Source organism: Jaculus jaculus, chromosome 4 (genome assembly GCF_020740685.1).
Source record: "Jaculus jaculus isolate mJacJac1 chromosome 4, mJacJac1.mat.Y.cur, whole genome shotgun sequence".
NCBI classification, from domain to species: domain Eukaryota; kingdom Metazoa; phylum Chordata; class Mammalia; order Rodentia; family Dipodidae; genus Jaculus; species Jaculus jaculus.
The window spans coordinates 44190341-44212128 of NC_059105.1; the positions used below are offsets into that span (position 1 = coordinate 44190341).

At 38.0% G+C, this 21788-nt stretch overlaps 1 protein-coding gene across 1 annotated transcript in view; it reads left to right on the forward strand.

Moving 5' to 3' along the window:
- The first annotated feature begins 1310 nt into the window (after positions 1 to 1310).
- The window catches only part of Stk17b (serine/threonine kinase 17b), a 30360-nt gene continuing 9882 nt past the window's right edge, over positions 1311 to 21788 (forward strand). Inside the window, exons 1-4 of the mRNA XM_004653618.2 lie at positions 1311 to 1464; positions 10982 to 11147; positions 15943 to 16155; positions 21330 to 21474. Of these exons, the coding sequence (XP_004653675.1) occupies positions 11026 to 11147; positions 15943 to 16155; positions 21330 to 21474 (480 nt within the window). The 5' untranslated portion in view covers positions 1311 to 1464; positions 10982 to 11025. The remainder of the gene's footprint in view (positions 1465 to 10981; positions 11148 to 15942; positions 16156 to 21329; positions 21475 to 21788) is intronic.

The window sequence follows — 21788 nt, forward strand, 5'->3', positions numbered from 1 at the left end:
CCCAAACTACAAGAAACCTGAGAGAATATTGGCCCCAGTGGTGGTGCTGAGAACTCTGGGACATAGCATTCGTGTTCATGAGAGATGGGGAAATCTTATTGGTTGTAGACTCTTAAGACACCTGTGTCAGTGTGTGTGTTTCCGTTCTTGCATTAGGCTTCTTGGGTCAGTTCAATTGTTAGCAACAATAAAATGGGTAGATAGAAGCAATCTCCACTGAACAAAGCTTGGGAGAACCATTCCGCTGAGAAAGACTTGAAGGAACAACTTTCATGTCTTGGGTAAAACTGTATGGAAGAGCACACTGATCGCTTGATGATTTGCTTGGCTTAGTGTGATAGAACACAAAAACCTCCTCTTTAAAATGATGTTAAAATATTTTAAAAGATGATTCCACTTCCAATGTATTTCCCCAAATTGTTTTCTATAGTGTTTGAAAATATACTTTGCAACTAATCCTAAATAGTACATATAATCTAGGATTTTATATGCATGTAAAAAAATAACTGTGTCTTGAACTGAACTTTGGATTTTTTTTTTTTTAACTGTGTATGAGAAGTGCGATCTTGAGAGCTGGTGATGGTCAATGCAGAGCATTTCTCCAGCATGTACAAGGCCTCAGGTTCAAATCCCAACGCTACCCAAAATGGCAAAAAAAAAGAACATCCCCCCCAGCACCAAAATGGCAAGAGAATCTGAGTTGCTGCAGGTTTTCATCTTTTTCCTTATCATAGTGTATGAAAGCCTCCAGTACATCCTATTCGGATTCTTCCTACAGTGCCTCGGACCAGTGCCTCAGGACTCTCAGCAAACTGGAATCTCCACTCGGAGGTAGGTCCAGGTAGGTAAGCAGGATGACCTGTAAGAGTCAGCAAACAGGTTTTGGTCGCCATAGACGTTTGGCTACTAAATACAAGCCTACTGGGACGAACTACCAGGTGTCCCGATATCCACACCTCCTGGACCGACCCCGGTGAAGGAGGGAAAGAGTGCCCCTGGAGTCCCGGCTCTGCGGCAGGCCTCGGAGCACAGCGTCGGGATCCGCGGCCGCGGCGCGCCCAGCACCCCACCTGCTCTCCAGCCGCCCGGCGGCCGCGGAATCCGCGCAGGCCACACCCTCTCCCCGCGGGCCACGCCCCTCAGCACGCGCCGCCCGCCACGTGACCGCCCCACCCTGCGCGCGCGCTCCGATTGGCTGTTCCGGCCGAGGGGGTGGGCTCTAGCGAGCTGCGCCGCCGGAGACTCGGCTGCACTTTTCAAACCTCAACTGTAAGCTTCGCGACGTGGTCCGCGGTGCGGTCGCCGCCGCCGCCGCCGCCGGAGTGCCCTCCCCAGAGACGGGTCAGGTGGCAGCTCTCAGCCGTGCTCCCCGAGAAGTCAGAGTGGGGGTCCCGGCGCCTCAGCCGGCTGGGCTGGATCTGGAGAGCGCGCAGCGGGACCCGAGCCCCCTCGGACCTGCGAGCGGTCAGTGTCCGGCCGGGGCTGCCGGGTGGGCGTGTGGGGGCCTCGGAGTCGCCGGCCGGGTGGGAAGGACGGGGCGGGCGGGGCGGGACTCGAACCTGGGTCAGTGTGGCGGCGGGCTTCCCCGGGCGTGGACGGGCTCGAACCTCCCGCCGCCCAGGTTCGGCGCCCCGGGGGCCGCTCTCCCTCGCCCCCGAGCGAGCGTGTCTCCCCGGGGCGCACGCGGCTCGCTCGGGCCCCGTCCACGTCGCGTGTCCCCGAGGGGTGTGGGCGCAGGACGTGTTCCCGTCTCGAGTCGTGGGTGCGTCCCGCCCCGTCCACGACTGTCTTTTGGGAGGAGATGGCTTGTGCTGGTCTGCTGGGGCGTTTACAGTCACCTACACGCACCCCAGCTGCTCGGGTGACTTTTCAGCCGTCCAGTTTTACGTGAAGGCCACGAGGACCACTCTGTGCGGATGACCCATCCTCACACTGGGCAGCTACATCGCGGCCACGGGCGTGGACTTTCAGCCTGGCTCTGCTTGAGTTTGGGGTCGGGGTGGGGGGGCGGCGGGGCGAGCGTCTCGTTTGCATTCCCCTCCCTGGACAGATGAGTGCCCACAAGTTGATAGACACTTGGTGGCCAGCTGGTGGCTGGGATTAGTGCATCCTGTCTGTGCCCGGACTGGAGGCACTGTGACTACTTGCAAGCTGAACTTTAGGAGAATTACATTCAAAACCCAACCGTCATACTGATCAGATTTCGGTCGCATTTAAGGTGACCTTAAGGTGTGGCTCTCACAGTCATTATTGATTCCTCTTTCGTTTACGTCGGTGGGAGTAGTGATATGCTGAACCTGAAGGGGTGTTTGATGGACGGTGGACCTGTGAGACTGTGTGGGCTGAGCAGCAAGGGCTGTTGAGATGACTAGGCAGTTGGCCGTGTGTGTCACTTGGCATTTGAACCCAGGAACACACTTTTATTACAGGAAAAGATAAACCTACTTTCTCATAGGTACACCTCTCTACACTTTCCATGGTGAACTGTCCTGAAATAGTTATCAAAAACTTCTAGACGTTTGCGTTATAAACATTAAAGCATATAGCTACAAAATTATGTGTTTTGAAAAGATAGGCCATAGAAATAAATAGCACAGTTTTACACCTCTCTCCCCTCCTCCTCTGATATTTTTATGTTCTTGATAGTTTACAACATGGAGTGCTCATTGACAGCTCCTTTGTTTTTAGGACACAACTTAGATCTTTTCTAAAGTATGGGTCTAATATTGAAATAAATTATATATCCTTACATAACAATATATTAAGTTAGAAAAGCAAAATATCTGTGATAATTTGAAAATCTATTTTGCATGTGTATAGATTGGTGGCAGTTTTCAGATTCTTGAGCAAGAAATTGGAGTTTGGTTAAGGTACAGGTTTTTTTTAGCCAAGGGGAGACTTGACTCATCACTGAATAGCAGATTTGGAGATGATGCAGATATTTTATGTCATATATTTTTAATCAGTGTGATTTTTATTTTTAAGTTTGCTCAGTGTTTTACTGGGGTTAGGTGAACACACAAACATGCTTTCAGAGCTTTATCTTGAAGCTGTTAATTATACAGGAGGGATTTCTATCAAAATTAACATTTTAGTCTTAGAGACTCAAAACTCAGAGATCAGGGAACCAATTACTATTCATTTCATCTTTAAATTGTCTTACAATTGCATGTATGACATATAGTGCACATTTCCTGTGTGTAAAGTTGGCCGGAAAACCGTACTCTTAACGTCTAGCCTGCTAAGTGCTCGGCCTCTGAGCCACATCTCTAGCCTTGACTGAATACTTTTAAAGGATTTGATTTTTTTTTCCCTTTATTACAGTGTCTGTGTGTTTATTGTATAATAAACATTAACAGTTATTTAATATTATCTTCCAGTTGGGAAAACTTCAAATGTATTCAGTTGCTTTCTTTTCCATTTTATTGATGAGAAAAGTCAGTGATTTATTTTTGAGCAGTTTATATTCTACAACTAACTATTTTCAAAGGATATATATTTCTTCTGAGTTCAGTCCTCAGCATCAAAGGGTTAAAATTTTTTCTTATACATTGCTGTAAACACATATTTTACATAATTATGTTGTAATGAATGTTGGCATTTCCAAGGCATGCTTTTTTCACTTTTTTCTTTGATTTATTTATACTATCCCAAAGCGTTAAACTCAAACTTTATTGCTATTTTAAATATTTACAAGAGCCAATTTCATTTAACACTTACATGCAGTGTATTTTGGTTCACCCCTTACCTTATCCAGCTACTCCAGAAAAGTGTTTAGCTATGCTTCAAGTACTGAAAATTTTAACAGTGAAATGGTAGTTTCCTTTTTAATCCTTAAAGGGTTGGATTCCATTTTTGATTGTAATGGTTACTGAATAAACAGCACTAGTGGTGCTGTTAAATAAACAATAATTTATTTTACAACAGAAGCCTAATGTTGAATCTGATGAATGACAAGCACTGTATATTTGCTGGCCCACTATATTTCCGTTTTCAACATCTTCTTATTCTAGTGCACAATTATAGGATTTAATTCTTCTTGTGAAGGTGGGAAGAGAGAGCTGTCAGGCCTTACTATCTTGGCTCAGAGTTGGGCGGGGTCCCTTGCCTGGAACTACAGCCCTGGGGTGGTCTATACTAGACTGGTTGGACTAGAGTCCGTCTAGCTGGCTTCCTATTGTGATTTGCAGGGGATTAGATTCGTGAATCATACTTGCTGTTCGATATCTTAAAACAAACAGCATAAAACCTGTTATAGAATGCATACCTCTTCTTAATCAACCTCTTCTTAAAACTGAAAGTCACTGTCCTTGCCCTGTCACACCGATGCCTTTACCTCCAATCCCTGGTCAGCTAGAAGCAGACCCTTATTCCACACCAACAGAAAGTTGTCCCTTTACTTTTTATAGGTGGCTAGATAAATAAATCTCCAGTCGCTCTGTTTCTAGACATGACATGGTCCCATTAGTGCTAAGGAATTGCCTTCATGTGATAGTCTTCCAAATTTTTCTTCATGAAGATTTATCTAGAAGATGTATTAATCTTTGATAGGACATGTATCTGGCTTTCGTTGTTGAAATGTTTCTTAAGATAGGGAGGGATATTCTTAGCTAAAGTAGGTATTTATGTGAAAACAAGTGTTTACTCAGTCTGGAAAAAATTGGTAAAGACAAAATAAATGGTCTTTTGACCTTATAACAGGTGACAAAAATAATTTTATTCATTTCTGGACTTTGTGGCTACCTGTAATTTGGTAAGAGCAATTTTAAATTTTATTTAAATTTATTTTATCTTATTTAAATTTTATTTAATTAAGTTCTGAATGAAGCAGAAACTAGCTGTGTTGGAAGCTCCAGTACCATAGTTTCAAGTGGGGGTGGGAATCTCAAGTATTGCTAAGTTGTTGAAGATACGTGCCATACCAAAAAATTCATTTTACTATGTTTAATAATTTATAAATTTCTGTCCATCAAACATTTGTTCAACTCTTATCAGGTTCCCAGGCAGCATGCTGTTTGCTTAGGCTCAAAAGTAAAAGGTGTTTTAGATACTAAAAAGAATTGCCATCTAACTTTAAATTTTGAAGTAAAAGAGTGTGAGCCAGGAGTCTTCTATTTGCAGTGCAAAGAAAGGTATTTAAACCAACCTGTGGGCTTTAGGAAAAGCCTTCTGAGGCAGAGCATACAGAAGAATTAGCCATTTAAGGAGAGGTCAAAGGCGTAGTTCAGGCAGAGAAGCTTAACAAAGATGTGGAGACAAGATAGGAGGTTGTAGCACCACAGGAAGTGAAACGGTACCTATCAGCTTCCTGGATCCCATAGCTGTCGTGCCATAAGGGTTTTAGGTTGTAGGTTGTAGGGTGCTAATGAAGGAATGGGAACACGCAGTTTAATTCTAAATGTTTTTATTATTCTGTTGTACAGCTTCCATTTTCATAAACCTTTTTAATTTGATAACTTTGAGATGAATATCATGATAAATATTTATTTTTATTTTGAGGTGGATGTGTGCTGTGTGTGTGTGTGCCTGTTCATGTGTGTGAGTATGGGTGTGCATGCATCATGTGTGCATGAGGGAGGTCAGAGAATAACGCCAGGTGTGTCTGTACCTACCTCCCACCTTTTTTGCGGTGTTTCTCATTTTCCTTGTTCATGACTGTGTTTGCTGGGCTAGCTCACTGAGAGCTTCTGGAAAATCCTATGTACCTCCCTTTTCAACAGATGAATGATTTTCAATAGAACTGTTTATAAGTTTATGGAAACTTTATTTTTTTTCTGTTTTGGATTGCGTCATATTTGCTTTTTCCATTCAAGTAAGTCAAGACACAGATCAAGCCTAATATCTCCTTCTGTTCTTTCCTTCATTGATACATATATGAATTATATATGAATTCTTCAGTTTTACTTACTTATTTGAGATGGAAAGAGAAAGAACCTCTTGCTGCTGCACATGAACTCTACATGCATGTGCATCTGGCTTTACATGAGTGCTGGGGAATTGAACCTGGGTCAACAGGCTTTACAAGCAAGTGCCTTTTAACTGCTGAGCCATCTCCCAGCATCACTGGATCCCTAGCTGTCATTATTGTCATAGGAGTTAGTGAAAAAATTTTGGAAATGGGTGACCCCATTATTCTTAGTAGTGCTGTGTATTTGAAATTGCAAGTGTATCTTACCTTCTGCTATTTGGTTATGGGTTTTAGCACTTGTATCTATAATTGTGTGCAAATACAGAATTTACTGACTAGTTCCCTTAAGGTCTTTATTTATTGGTATAGCATGAGAAAATGTACGAATTTGGTTTCAAATGCAATAAGATACTTTGCAAATTTATGAATAAGTTGTACTCTTTATTTAGAATGTTAAAGGTCTATGACTTGTGATAGAAGACAAGAGAAGGTCTGAGGATTGTTTATTAAAACTGGGAGAACTTGGTGAGGATAGGATAGAGAGCTGGCTGGGCAACTATGTGTATCTTATATGAAGGGTAATCTTATTTGTGAAGTGTTTGGTGAGTAAAGATGGCATACCTGCTCCACTGTATACCGTATTGGCCAAAGGAGAAATGGGAAAATACCTAGATTAACAGCTGGTTCAAATGCAGTGAATAGGAGGTGGTGAACTTAATAAATGGTATGGCTAGTTTCAGCTGCTTGTGATGTGGGATTAGCAATAGGTAATGAGTTTAAGGTTTAGTTATTAGAAATACTCTCTTTCTTAGGAATAGCTTGTGTTCCAGTTGTACACTCAAAGCCAGAATGAAAGGCATCCTGGAAACTAAAGTAATGTTTGTATTAACATACATTTAGAAAACTTCTGGTTTGCTACATATATGATAATAAAAATACCATTATTTGAATGAGTTCATGTGAGTGCTATAGAATTTGTTATAGTAAAAAGTTAAATACATGCCAGTATCTACTATTAAGAAATTCAGTTAAATAGATTGATTAATAAGAATGTATTTAAACTGGCATTGTGCATTTTGATTCCTTTTAAAACATTTATATGCTCATTTTCCTCCGAATGTAATGAAAGCATAGCCAAACTGAATTTTCATTAGTATATTTGGATAGCACATTTTGGACTTGTGGATGAGACTGGATTTTTACAATACCTACAATAAAGATATATATCTTAAAGTTAACAGTTTATTCATTATGTAGATTATAACTAAGTTAATTCAAAAGCTGCTGAGTATTTTTATGCAGTATTAAACAAGATATTTTTGTGTAGGATATACCCAAAATTTTTACATGGTCTTTGTGTGAGACCTGATCTATAATTTGGATAATGAGTACCATCAGTTCCTTGTGCAAATACAGAGTAAGCTACCAGGCCTTTAAAAACCTGACCAGTGATGGTCAATAAACTTCATATGTAGGTTGATACCTTTGGCTGTTGCAAATAAGGATTCTCTGTTTGGTCAGATATTCACTACTATCTTTCATAAGGAACAATTTATCTTACATTATTGACATATGTATTAATATTACTTTAGATTTAAAAAATATTCAATCTCTTGTGGTATGACAAGAAACATAACTGCTTTACTTATTTGTTTGTTTAAGAGAGAGAGAGGATGGGCTTTTAGCCATTGCAAACAAACTCCATATGCATTTGTCACCAAGTATATCTTGCTTACATGGGTTGTGGGGAATCGAACGTGGGTCCTTAGGCTTCATAGGCAAGACCTTAACCACTAAGCCATCTCTCCAGCCCCCATAACTGCCTTTATAAAACCCAAAGTCATTTGCTTTTGTCGATTATTAAAATAGTATCTTAGTTTAGATTTGAAATACTTCCATAATCTCACCAAGGTTATTTCACTTCAGTTTTGTAGACTTCTGTTTTCTTTTATATGTCACTTGCCAATTTGTCATACTATATGTAAAATTTTGTTTTCAATCATGAATTAAAAATGTATTTGAAAATACAATTTTGTTGAATGTATAATACTCTATTTGGATATACTTAACTGTTTCCTCAGTTGGATTCTAGGGTTCATGAATTCAAATTTTTGAAGAATTTTTTAATTATTATAAATCATGTTTCATTGAACATAAATATTTGACTCAATAAAAGGCTCATGTTGACTCCTGAAAATGAACAGCAAAAAGGTGCTTATTCACAAGAGGGCTTATCTCAATAAACATTAGCTCTATATTTTTTATAAATGGATCACTGTGGGGCAAATATATTGTATGTAGCATGAGGTAAACATCTTAGAATCTAAAATCTAGGTGAAACAAAAATTGGAATCAGATGCCTGTGTTACTCGGTTTGACACTCTGTGGCCCTGAATTTAGCATCTTTATTGATGAATACTGTCAGGAGTAAAGCGCAACTGTATCCATGACACAGGCCTACTCCTTCTGTTTATATCAATGACCATAAGTATGGACCTTTTAATTTAGGTATGAAATTTTGAAAGCCTTAAGGTGATATGAAAAACAATACTGAATGACCATACAAATGAATATCTGTATTGATTTTCCAGACAATGAAATGTGGCTAGTGAAATGGAGTGTCATCAGAACTAAGAAAATACTAAAAAAAAAAACAGTTGGTCAAATGCCAGGTGTGGTGGCACAGGCCTGTAATTGCAGCAGTTGGAAAGTTGAGATAGGAGGATCACAGGAAGTTCAAGGCCAGCCTGGGGTATAAAGAAAATTAAACAGTTAAAGAAGAAAAGAGTTAAGAGGTAACTTTAGGCTAACATAAAGTGAGTATTGTACAGATGGACATGGCTACTTTACAATGTCTCTGAGTAGAATGTTGTTTATTTAGACTTATTTTAATGGGCCAATAATGTGCCATCATGAGTAGCACTGACATTTGACATGGGCTTATTGTATTTTTAATTTGAATCTTCTAAGCTAAGCAAAATGAAAATTGTTACTGTCTTCACTTTAGAAGCAGCAGAATTGGAGCATTACCTACTAGCAAGCCCCAGAAAAATTCCATTTCTCTTTGTCATTCTAGAATAGTCGGAAATAAGAGTCAGAATGGGACACATGTTGTCAAGGTGGTGATTGATCCTCTCACCCTTTCCTAGTGAGGATATAACTTGGGGTTAGAAAAGGGACCTTGTCTACGATGTTTTATGTAATTTAAATGAAATATGGCCAATTAGATTAAATTAACAAGTACTTGTTAATCTTGTTTGTATCCCAGTCATATTGGGTAAGGCCCACCTTAAATGATCTCATTTTAACTTAGTCACCACCTGAAAAGGCCTTATCTCAAACAGCAGTCTGAGGTATTTTGGGTTAGGATTTCAGCCTACTAACATGGGGAAGGCCTACCCTAGATAGCCTTTTACTCACTATGGGGCCCAAGCTAGCCTCAAATTTGAGGCAGTCCTCTGCCTTGGCCTTCTAAGTGCTGGCCTTCCAGCCATTGTTCTTTGTAAAAAGCTGGGAGCTTAGTGGCCTGTGGTATATAGAGGTAGAGACACTGGAAGGGAAGTGTTTAGCAATAGGTAAACTCTTTTAGTGTAGAACCCCTATGATGATCTGTATAAAGAGAGAGACATACACATAAAATCACTCCTTTTCTCTTGCCATATGATGCTTTGTATCTTCTCTGAACTTTCCAGCAAGAAGGCTGTCTCCATATGAGGCCCCAGAACTGTGGGACAAAATAAGAACATTTTCTATATACAAGGCAGCCTGACTCAGGAATTCCATTATAATTAAAAAAAAAATCAGACTTGGTACACTTAAGTTAAAAATCTTAAGGTCTTCATAGCTAGTATGATGAATAAATAGAATTCTGACCCCAGTGTATTTCAATGCAAATGTCACTTTCTGTATGCTGTGCTTTTACCCTTAGACTCCTAGAGGTATATCTCAAAACTAACTAGGGATTTGTTTCCCTCAAGACCAAAGAATTTAGAGAAAATAGTTTTACTCACTTGAGAATAAAAATAAGAGAAAAACTAAGCTTGGTAGTGCATGCCTTTAATCCCAGCACTTGGGAGGCAGAGGTAGGGGGATCACTGTGAGTTTGAGGCTACCCTGAGACTACATAGTGAGTTCCCAGTCAGCTTGAGGTAGTGTGAGACTCTGCCTTCAAAGTAACAAACAAAGCATAAGACAGAGAAAATAGAGACCTGAAAACAGAACTCTGATCACATTGCCCATTCGCTAGGAAGATAGTTGGCATCTGAATGTGGGGCAATAAAGAACAGTAATTATCAAGCAGGAAATAGGCAAAGAGTGATTGTGGTAAAGACGGAACATGGTCTGAGGGTTGCTATTATAGGAGAGTGTTAGCAGAGCATTGCTTGCTTGATCATTTACTAGACTGGTATAGTAGAAAGTGTCTTGAAATATACAGCCTCCTGTAATTATATAAATTCAGTTAGCATGAGATAGTGGTTTGATAGTAAAACTGGTTGTATGAAGTGCCACAATGAGGGAGTTGTCATGCCAGGCAGGTTCTGTGCAAGGTTCTCTCATGGGATGAACTCTGAGACCTGGGAGAGTTTCTGAACTTAGTTTTGAAAGGTAGCCAATCCAGGAAACAAGTTTTGTTTCTTAGTCTGTTACAAACAGAATGTGAATTTGCCACCAAATTTATTCGGCCATATGAACTTAACAGGAATCATCATTACCTTGGCACATTTACTTACCTAGTTGGGTGAAAGCTCTATCTTTAAAAAATAATAGCTTAGAGCAAAATGAAATGATCACTTGCATTCAAATTTTTTCATAATTATTTCTTGCAAAGTTAGAGTTTTGACAGTGGTGTTTTTCTGAAATGAGGTCAGAAGTGTTATTCAGCTAACACCAGTTTCCGTGTGCTTCTGGGTCTGCCTCTGTGTGGGTAGAATGTACTCTCTAAATCACCATCCTTTCCCCTAGGTTCTACCTTTCTGCTATATTTGGAGTTGTGTAATGTAGTGTGCATCCTGTCTGAGATAGCATCTTAGTTACATTTAAGTTACATCCTCTCCCTTCTCTTTGTTTAAATAGGTAAAAATAAGTAACTAGAAGAACATATCTGGGAGTCAGCTAACATGTCACGGAGAAGATTTGATTGCCGAAGTATTTCAGGGTTGCTAACTACAACTCCTCAAACTCCGATAAAAATGGAAAACTTTAATAATTTCTATACACTTACATCTAAAGAACTTGGAAGGTAAGGAGACTATATGATGAGTGCTGGTTAGATCAAATTTTTAAATTTCCACTTCATATAGACAATTTACTTGGAGCCATTTTCTATGATTAGTAAGAAAACTCATCTCTGGTGCTATTGTACAACTGGAAAATCCAATCTGTGGAAGGTTTGTATCAAACATCACGTCTAGTTTCAGAGTCTGAAGCTCATTTCCTTCTGAGGGTGTGAAGGGTGAGGTGGCTTAGATAATGGAGTGGCAAGTAAATGGCTTTGCTATCTACAAGCTGTGTGACCTCAGCTAAATTAACATGCCTTTTAGTGCTACAGTCTCCTCATCTGAGGGACTGCTGAAGTTAAATGTATTCATTTTATATGCATTGTTTAAGGGTTAAATTACTAGGATCTATAAGGTGTTTTAAGACTGTGCTATTTGAAGTTTTTGTTAAACATATTTTCACAACTCCTAGGATATTATATATGCGTGTCTAAAAAAACAGGGAGAGCCTTCTACTTTCCATATTTCTTTCTTAAACAAAAATGTTTAGCTCGTATTGATGTTGTAGTTTTATATCACAAAGCATGATGGTCTATAAATAAAACCCTATAGAAATTCTGACGTGGCTTAGCCAAGGTGTAAACTTATTTATGCTAAGGAATGACCTTATTTTATAAGAATAGTAATTTTAATGTGCAGTTTTAGTGTGTATGAAGGTTAGAAAAGCTATGACAAGTTACTTACATTTTTTTCTTAATTTTACACTAAGTACGATTACTTAAGGGTTAGAAGACAGTGGTTAATTTATATCTTCAATTTGGTTTCCTTTATAGAGGTAAATGTTGTGAGTTTTGTCATAGTTGCTTTCTAAGTCTGTTTATACAGCAGAACAATATGATTAATTTTTATCTGAAAATATCAATGTGAAAATGAAAACTGATTGGACCATGAAAAGTAACCCTTTCATTGGGGTTTTTTTATGTTTATGGTAGAGGAAGTCCTGGACTTTCACTTTGGCAGATGTTGCATGCAGCCTCTTCTGTAACATAAAGATCTTATTTCATAGACATAGAAGATTTTGTGTTCTATTCTGTAAATATCTCACCATAGACATGGATCTGTTTGTATAGCTGCATGCAATGTACATCTATGTGTAAGTTCTTCAAGTTTTTGAGTATATATAAACACTACCAGTTTGTTGAAGTGCTTATCATAAGACCAGGTTCCCTAACAACCTTCCTAGATACAGTTACCTTCTTCTGGACCATTTGTTTGTTTTGATCATCTCTGTTGAAATGGGGGTGGGGTGGGGAGGTTTCAGCCTGGACCAGGCATTGTAAATAGCTTATTTAAAATCCTAGGAGACTACTGAGGAAGCCTAATAGAAGTGTACCTGCCTCCTTCTGTACTTCCTGCATTCCTCTTCCTTTTCCTACCTTGCTTTCTTACTTCAGTTTCCTTTTTTATAAAATAGGTATGTCATATCTATATATATAAAACATCATATAATTTGTTAGTAGGAAAACACTGATATAAAAGTTACTTAACCTGTCTCTGCTCTTTATCAAAAGTCGTGTAATCTGCTCATGTGTGTGGTTTCCCTTGTAAGTGAAAAGCTAGACTAGAAGTCTTGAAGTTTTCCTTTATTGTAAAAGTGTTCAAGCAACTATTTGGATATGCACACCTTGAATAGTGCATACAATAAAGACATTTTTTTCCTTTTCTAACTTACATTTTGATGAGTAAGTTTGCCTTATACTTATTAAATCAGCTTTGAAGATTAATAGGAATGAGAGTGAAAATGTTCTTTGTCTGAAAATTTTCGAGAAGGTAAGCCTGATGAGCACAGGTGGCAGTCATCCTCGTCGTTTTATAGATGTGGTGCTGGCGTGAGTACCAGTGAGAGACTGGAATCAGTATTCTTTTGAACATTTTAGAACAAAATTCTATGTTGTGATCTAATTAAAACCAATTCCCATCATTTTCTGTCTTATTTTTGAAAGACATGTTAAGTAGCCTCTTTGAATTGTTGAAGCCTAAAGAGACACATGCTTAATATTGATACTTTTAGTTTTAGACCTTGGTTAATTAAAAATCTTAATTTTTTTCATCTGCTATCAACTTGCTTAAAATACTTTGAATATGGTAACCCATCTTGATGATCTGTACTTTGTGTTATAGAGAATAAAATCATAGTCTTGTTTCCCCTGAGGCTTGTACATGTAGTATATACATGTATAATTATAGCATGTAAAGAGCTAAAGTTATTTTTATAAATCATCAGATTTTTTAAAAAATTATTTTAAAATATCAGTGTTTGAAAACTTCTTTTGCTTTGGCAACCCAATGGCAGATGCATTGTGAGTCTAGTTTATTTTTCACTAATCTCAAAAATCTTGCATTGTTCTTGTTTTTTAACATGTTGGGTGAGGTTTTTTTCACCCTTCCCCCAACTGAGGCAAGGTTTCATAGGACTTGTGGTTAGAAGGGTGAGGCAGATTCAGAAATAAACGTCAGTTTCCTCTGTGGCTTACCCTCTGGTCCTTCACATTTCATTGTGTATTCAGAACACAAGAGAATCGGCTAGACCTTGTTCACTGCTGGGAAATGTAGTCAGCCCTGCCTTTCAGGGTGTACATTAACTACTGTTGTTAAGGGTCTTAACTTTTCTTGAGTGTTTCTCTTAAATCTGGCATGGGAACATTATATAATGAAGGTTGTTTTTGATACTGCTAAACTACAAATAGCATTTTAGAATAGTAAACAAGTGCTGGGTTTTTATTTATAAAGCATTTGATAATGAGGGTAAGATTATTATTTCACAGTATATATAAATGAGCATGTGTACAATGATGTAACTTTATTGGCATCTTAGACTTTAAAGATAAAAATAGCACAGTACACAGTATCCAAGTAGGTATAGAGCACTGACACACTCATGGAGAAGCACGTCAGCTCCTGCCTGAACTCATAATCTAAGTGCAGATTTTACAGTCTCTGTAGCAAATAGGCCAGATGCATGAGCCCTCACAGTGAACATTGACAGCTAAACGCTACCCATGCTTACGAGGGAATTCCAGTTTATAGAGACATCAAATCACTAGAAGAACTAAATCAACACATTTGCTACTATACACTACTTGTTTTTCCTGTGAACAATTTTCCTAGCCAACCAACTTGTTTCCTGAATTTTACAAGGTGAATTTCATTGTAAAACCCCAAATTTCCATGCTATTTTAGACAAAATGTTTGTTTCTAAATCTAAGTAAGAATTGGCATATATTACACTTATTGGGAAAGTTAAAACTACTTTTAAGAGAGGAATTGCTCTGTAGTGGTAAGAATACGAAGTTAGAAATTCATATTCCACAGTTAGATTTTTGGCACTACAGGTCTTTACATGACCTTTCATAAGCCATGTAATCTATCTTGACTCAGTCTACTGAGTATAGAATTTACAGAGCACCAGTAGTTTTGAGTTGGAAGTTAAAGGATTCACTTCCTATTGCATACTTACTGAAATGCATCCATTTGTATTTCTTTTGCACAGAGAGGAAATACTTGTAGTTAAAATTAAACATCCTCAGATCTTAAAACTGCTTCCCAAGAAACAGGTTTAATAAATATCAAAGTCACATATAACTCAGATAATTTTTTTTTCATTATTAGCTTTTGAGGGAGTTGAGAAGTAATGAATAGGACTCTATTATTTTGGCCATTGAAAATATCAAGTAAAGTGCAGTCAAGCAGTGTTTTCTTGCACATACATGCAACACATACCCTAAAAACAACAAATGCTAAAAATTGTTTTCCTTGGGGCTGGAGAGATGGCTCAGTGTTTGCTTGCAAAGTCTGATGGCCTAGGTTTGATTCCTCAATACCCATGTACCAGATGAATAAATTAGCACATGCTTCTGGAGTTCATTTGTAGTGGCAGGAGGTCATGTCATGCCCAATACCATGCCCCTCCCCCCCAGTATGCTTCAGCTGTTAAGGCACTTCCCTGCATAGCCTAACAACCTGGTTTTACCAGTACCCCTGTAAAGCCAGATGCATGAAGTGGCACATGCATCTCTCTCTCCCCCTCCTTGAAAGTAAACAAAATGTACAATATTAGAAACTTGTTTTCCTTGCTATGAGCTGACATTGTGTTAGAAGTCTATTTCTGAGGGGAAATGGGAAAAATGAATTATAGAGCCACAGTTACTTCCTAAAGAGGTCTTTATTTGTACTTAATATGTTAATATCAGCAACTAGAGAGTAATTTTAGCTTTGGAAAAAGGTTCTTAAATTTGGATTCTCTAGACAAAACTTTAGATGTTTATGATAGTGTTCAAGGTCTAAAAACCTCTTGAATTAAAAGGGCATTACATATTTTTTAACATGGAAACCGAGTTTTTAATTAGCTCTTAAAATAGTTCTCAACTCAAAATAGTAAATTTTGATCAGGTGCTGAGCATTGCTATTAGAGAAGTAAACGCATGTATACTCCTAAAATGATCAACATGGCATTAAGGAGTGTTTTTTAACTGTTAATGACTGATAAGTTTTTTAGTTGATCCCTTAGGTGTCTCTTACAAGCATAGAGTTGGTATGCAAATGAGATTATTAAGTGTAGTGAGACTTACAATATTAATAGTGAAAATAATTATAATTGTTTTTACTCTGCTATGATAGTTTTCATTCCTATTTTTACATGATAGCATTGTAAATTTTATAAAAACATATATGATATTTTATTTAGCTTAGAGAATAAATAAAAATTCCTAACGACATGAAAAACTGGAGATATAAAATTGTCTTTTTCTTTCTCCCTAGAGGGAAATTTGCTGTGGTTAGACAGTGCATATCAAAATCTACTGGTCAAGAGTATGCTGCAAAATTTCTGAAAAAGAGAAGAAGAGGACAGGATTGTCGAGCAGAAATTCTACATGAGATTGCTGTGCTTGAGTTGGCAAAGTCCTGTCCCCATGTGATTAATCTGCATGAGGTCTACGAAAATACAACTGAAATAATTTTGATATTAGAATAGTAAGTATGCAATTTAATAAATTTAAGGTACTTATTTTAACTGGTAGGAGGATATGATGATTTGATATGTCAAAATAATGATAAAAGTATGACAAAAATTTGTTAAGATTTATTGATAAAATATTACAAAGATATAGTTTATATCCACATAGCCTTAAAAGCCTAAGTGCATAGCCTCATATATACACAAAAATTAATTAATAGTAGGTAACATACAAGTGACAATGCAGCATTTTGAAAATGTGATGATAGGAGTATTATTACATATTGTTCTTGGCATGGAAATTAGGATTATTTGGGGAAATAATCTTAATAAAAAAATAGAATTATAGTCATTGATATCTCTTGTCAAATCTATTTTAGAATCACCTATAAGGCAATTATCCAAGGAGAATAGAAAGGTCGATTTCATAAACATCACTTTGGAGTGGCATTGTCATGTTGGAAATTTTCATTTTATCCTAACAGTTTTTTTAAAACTTTTTTTGATCATTTCTTATTTACTTGAGAGTGACAGACAAAGAGAGAAAGAGAGAGAGGATGGGCACTCCAGGGCCTCCAACCACTGCAAAGGAACTCCGGATGCATGCGCCCCTTGTGCATCTGGCTAACGTGGGTCCTATAGAATCGAGCCTCCAACCAGGGTCCTTAGGCTTCACAGGCAAGTGCTTAACCACTAAGCCATTTCTCCAGCCCTATCCTAACAGTTTTGATCCAACAGATTTAATTGTTTTAACAAGAAGACACATTTTGTTGTTTTTGTTCAAAGCAGGGTCTTACTTTAGCCCAGGCTGATTTGGAACTTAATCTATTAGCGACAGGCTGGCCTCAAACTCACAGATCCTCCTACCCCAGCCTCCCAAGTGCTGAGACCAACTGTCTATGGAGGGTTGGCCTTGAACTCACAGATCCTCCTATCCAGCCTCTCAAGTGCTGGGACTAAAGGTGTGTGTCAGCACATCTGGCTATGGAGGCACATTTTTACATGGTGAAAATAAATAAAGTAGTGGAAGATCTTATTCTACGAACTTAAAAATTCAAATCTGTCCTCAAACCATCCTATATATTAGTATTTTATAAAAGTTCCAATCTATAGGGAGGCCCAAAAATAGTATATTTAGAGTGCTTATACTCTTTGCTTTGATTCATCAATTGTTGACTACCTTTGTTGCTGCCTTTATTGAACTACTTGAAAGTTGTACATATCATTGATGTTTCTCCTTTGTACAAGCATTCTGATGAGTAAGGGCATTTTTCTGTGTGAATTATACCAGCATCAAGCCTTAGAAAGTTAGCATGTTTTAGTAGCCCATATTTATTTAATTTCTTTGATTAACCCTAAAATGCCAGTAAAAGATCCCTATAGGATTCATGTATTATATTTTGTTATAAAACCTTCAATTGTTTTGGTTTTTTTATGACATTAACATTGGTAGGGGGATTTATATCACTTGTCACATGAAATGTCATCTGTTCTAGATTTGTCTTATTATTTCCTTGTGATTAGGTTGTAACATTTTTGAGGTAACACAACTTTAGAAAACAAATTCTGTATTCTGCATGTTCTCTCTCATGCATGGATCCTAGCCCCTAAATATTCAATGTGTATTTTAAGTGGGAGGAAGTGTGGGTAGAAGCCAGGAAACTAGAAAAAGGGGCCCATAAGATGGGGAAAAAATAGGGAACAGAACACCTGAAATGCGAAAAGAGAAAGGTGTGTTACAGGGGTCATGTGGACACAGTGGGAAAAATGGGGACAGGGAAGTGGAGGGGTCACATCTGAACAGAACGTGTACGTTTTCTTGCCATTATGTCCTCAATGTTGAATTTACGTAGCATTATTAATATAAATTTGAAGCAGTTTGTAACATTTTTGTAGGGTGTAGGTGGTGATGTGCATTTCTTACTGCATCATGTCACGGGGATTATTGTTTTATTACTGGTTTAGTTAAATTTGACTGTGGTTAGGGAGTCTGCCAGCTCTCCTATTCACTGTAAAGAACATTTTCCCTTGTAGTTAATAAATAGTCTGTGTAATGATGCTTAAAGGCCTTGTACTTATAATATTTTTAACCATTTTCTTCCACACATTTCAGTAACCATTGACATGTTTGAATTGGCTATTACAATAGATGTCAGAAAATGGTGATCTCTAATTTTATTATTCATTCTAAATTTATGAATTCGTGAAAAAGGTGCTTACTTACTTTTATTGCTCCCTTTTTTTAGTATCATTAAATCCATGGATTTGCTAATTAACATTTATTATTTGGAAATAGCACATTGTGATTGATTTAATGGTTAGGTCCTAATCAGCTTTTTCCATTACTTTTTCTTCACGTTAAATTTGTCCCAAATTTAGTAGTGGCTAAAATTTATTGAGTAGGCTTCAGAAGCCTTTCCTGTGTTATCTGATCTGATCTGACCATTCTTCAAGGGCGCCTTGTCTTGCACACCACGATTTCCAGGGTCGTCTTATACTTTCCCTGGCTTGAGCCTCATTAGCTAACTCTGTAAAGTTCTTGTTTTTATTTGAGAATAGAATTTAGAAACCAAGGTGTGGGTGTTGGACATGCTCATTGTCAGTGGGAGATCATTATTTTAGGCCTTTTCTAAGAATAGTGTAAAGATAGTTTAACTTTTAAAAACATATTTTATTTATTTATTAGAGAGCGAGTGAGAGAGAGAAGGAGGGAGAAAATGGGTGTGCTAGGGCCTCCAGTCACTGCAAACAAACTCCAGATGCATGTGCCCCCTTGTGCATCTGGCTTACATGGGTCCTGGAGAGTTGAACCAGGATCCTTTGCCTGTGCAGCAAATGCCTTAACTGCTAAGCCATCTCTCCAGCCCTAGTTTAACTTTTAAAAAATCTCCGGTTCATTTTCATTTCTCCCAATCAACCCTACCACCTCAAGGTCCTCTATCACTTCTAGCTCCTCGCTCCCACAGTGAAAACAGGTGTCACCAACAAATTCATTAGTTTTATCTAACAATACATTCAGGTTAGTTTCAGCATAAGAATACTCATGTCATTACCAACAGCAGACTTTTTAGTAAAGCTTGGCTTTTTTGAGCTTAAAGCATACCTTACAAATAGTGTATTCCAGAGTAATGTGGTTAAATATATTTGTTCCTGTTTATATTCAGAGTTAGGATTTTGTTTTTACTTTACTTTTTGTACATGTGTGGCATGTGTGAGTGTGGTGTGTGCAGATAAACGTGCATGAATGCATGCATGCAGAAGCTGTCAGGTGTCTTCTACCACTCTTCTGCTGTATTGCCTTGAGACAGCGTCTCTCAGTGAATCTGGAGCTCATTGTTGTTTTGATTAGGTTGGCTGAGCAGAGAACCCCAGCAATCCTCTTGTCTCTGACTTGCTGACTAGGCTAAGTATGTGTGCCACAGCTGGCTTTTTGAAAAGTAGGGCTAGGAGTAGACCTCAGGGCCTTGTACTGCAGCAAGCACCTGTACCCACTGAGCTTCCATCTCTCTGGCTTAGGATTTTATTTTTTAAAGTCCTCTTTAAAAGTATTTTCTTAAAAAAAGAGATTTGCATGATTTAAAACTCAGATATGTAAAACATGTATGGGTTTTTGTTGTGATGAGGATTGAAGCCAGGTCTCATGTATGGGAAGCACACAGGCTGTACCACTAAGCTATGTATGACTGTCTTTTTCTAAAAGTTGTTTTCCACTTCCATCCTAATTCCTAAACTGTCCAAGAAAGCTGTAAAGGTAAGATATACATCTAGATAGAAAGTAGCATGTAGTTTTGGATGACAGTAAAACAGTGCTAAAGTATTGTTGACACACTGAGTTAACAACACATGAACCAGTGAAGACAAACACTGAATATCCAGATTTGCTGTTCCATTTAGGGAAACACCCCTTATACACAAAGAAAGAAGACCCAAAAGTACCTTCTAGAACAGCGATAATCACAGAAGTGTGTTCTCGGAGTAGCTTTCTTTTCTGTTGATTTCTGCAGTCTGCTTCTTGCACTCTCTCTTCTTTGACTCCTCCTAACTCTTTCTAATTTTCTGTCTCCCATGTTCCACCTCTGACACTTATATGAAACAAGGCAGTTCCAAACAAAGGACATTGTTCATTTTGGAAACTATGAGAAAGACGATGTGATTGGCTGACATGTTATGACTTTCTTGGTTCACTTCCTTGTGTGTGCGTTTAGTTTATAAAATGCCTGGTGAGCAACTTAGCTCTTCACGTTCTTACTGGCTTAGAACTGTGTTTGTAATGTAACCTAATATGATACTATTGGGAATATCTTAGATGTCTTTTTAGGAATTGAGTCAGGCCACTTTACGTTTGAGAGGAATTTTTAAAGTAAATAGTATATCTAGAAAGGGAAGGAGAAGTGAAGGTGTGACTGTCAGTGCATTTCCACTTTTCTCTAGAGACCTTGAGAAAGGGTGTGACCAGGACAGCAAGGACAGCATATTAACTGTTCGTGAAGTACTACTTTTTTAGATAAAAATATCATGAATTTGCATTCTTGCCCTCCTGTGCCTTATATTTTACACTAATTGCTGTAACTGTTACAGTAATATAAACTTTTAAATATTCAGATTATCCTTACCATGATACCTTGAGTCAGATGTCAAAGTTAATCCCTCTTGAGTTTTCAAGTTTTGGTGAGTGGGCTCTGATTGGAATGAAGTATGTTTGGTTGGCACTTTCAAACACGTTTCCTACAAGCTATTTGGTTTTCTACCTTTTCATAAACATAATATAAATCAACAAATCCGTATGCCTTCACACTGTGTACAGATGACCCAAGTACAAGTCATATACTTTAAAGCATCAGTTCTTATAATTGTCAACTTGTGACTTAAATTTGAGACCACCATACCCTCCATTTGACATGTTCCTTCTTCTTTAAGTTTAAATGCACAAATGTTAAGTTTAATGGCTATGTGTCTTTTATATAGTAGATGTACAATATTTAAAATTTGTTTTAGCCGGGCATGGTGTCACACGCCTTTAATCCTAGCACTCAGGAGACAGAGGTAGGAGGATCGCCATTGAGTTCAAGGCCACCCTTACAGTATGTAGCCTGGGCTAGAGTAAGACCCTACCCTGAAAAACAAAACATACACACACAAAAAATTTTTCAGTTAAATGATTTTAAAAGATTCTTTATGAATTTTATTTCAGTGCTGCAGGTGGAGAAATTTTCAACTTGTGTTTACCTGAGCTGGCTGAAATGATCTCTGAAAATGATGTTATCAGACTCATTAAACAAATACTTGAAGGAGTTTATTATCTACATCAGAATAACATTGTGCACCTTGATTTAAAGGTAAAGTGACATGTGATTTAAAGTAACGCAGCATTTGTGTCCTTCTCTGTTCTTGACATGCAGAAGTTTTTCTGATAGTGATGCAAATAGGTTGCTTCATAGTCATCTAAACCAGGGGTTGCATTCTGCCTGCCTCCGTACTGCTCTCGCCTTGCCTTTGCATTGGCAGACAGGGTAAGAGTTCCTGTGGGAGCAGCTTGAACTCAATCCCTAAGTCTTGGAAGTCATCACTCTTGCATGTTCTCATCCTACAGGCACTCTCCTCTGTCTTACTATGAGAGGCACATGTTGGGCCTTCTTGTTTTGTAGCACTG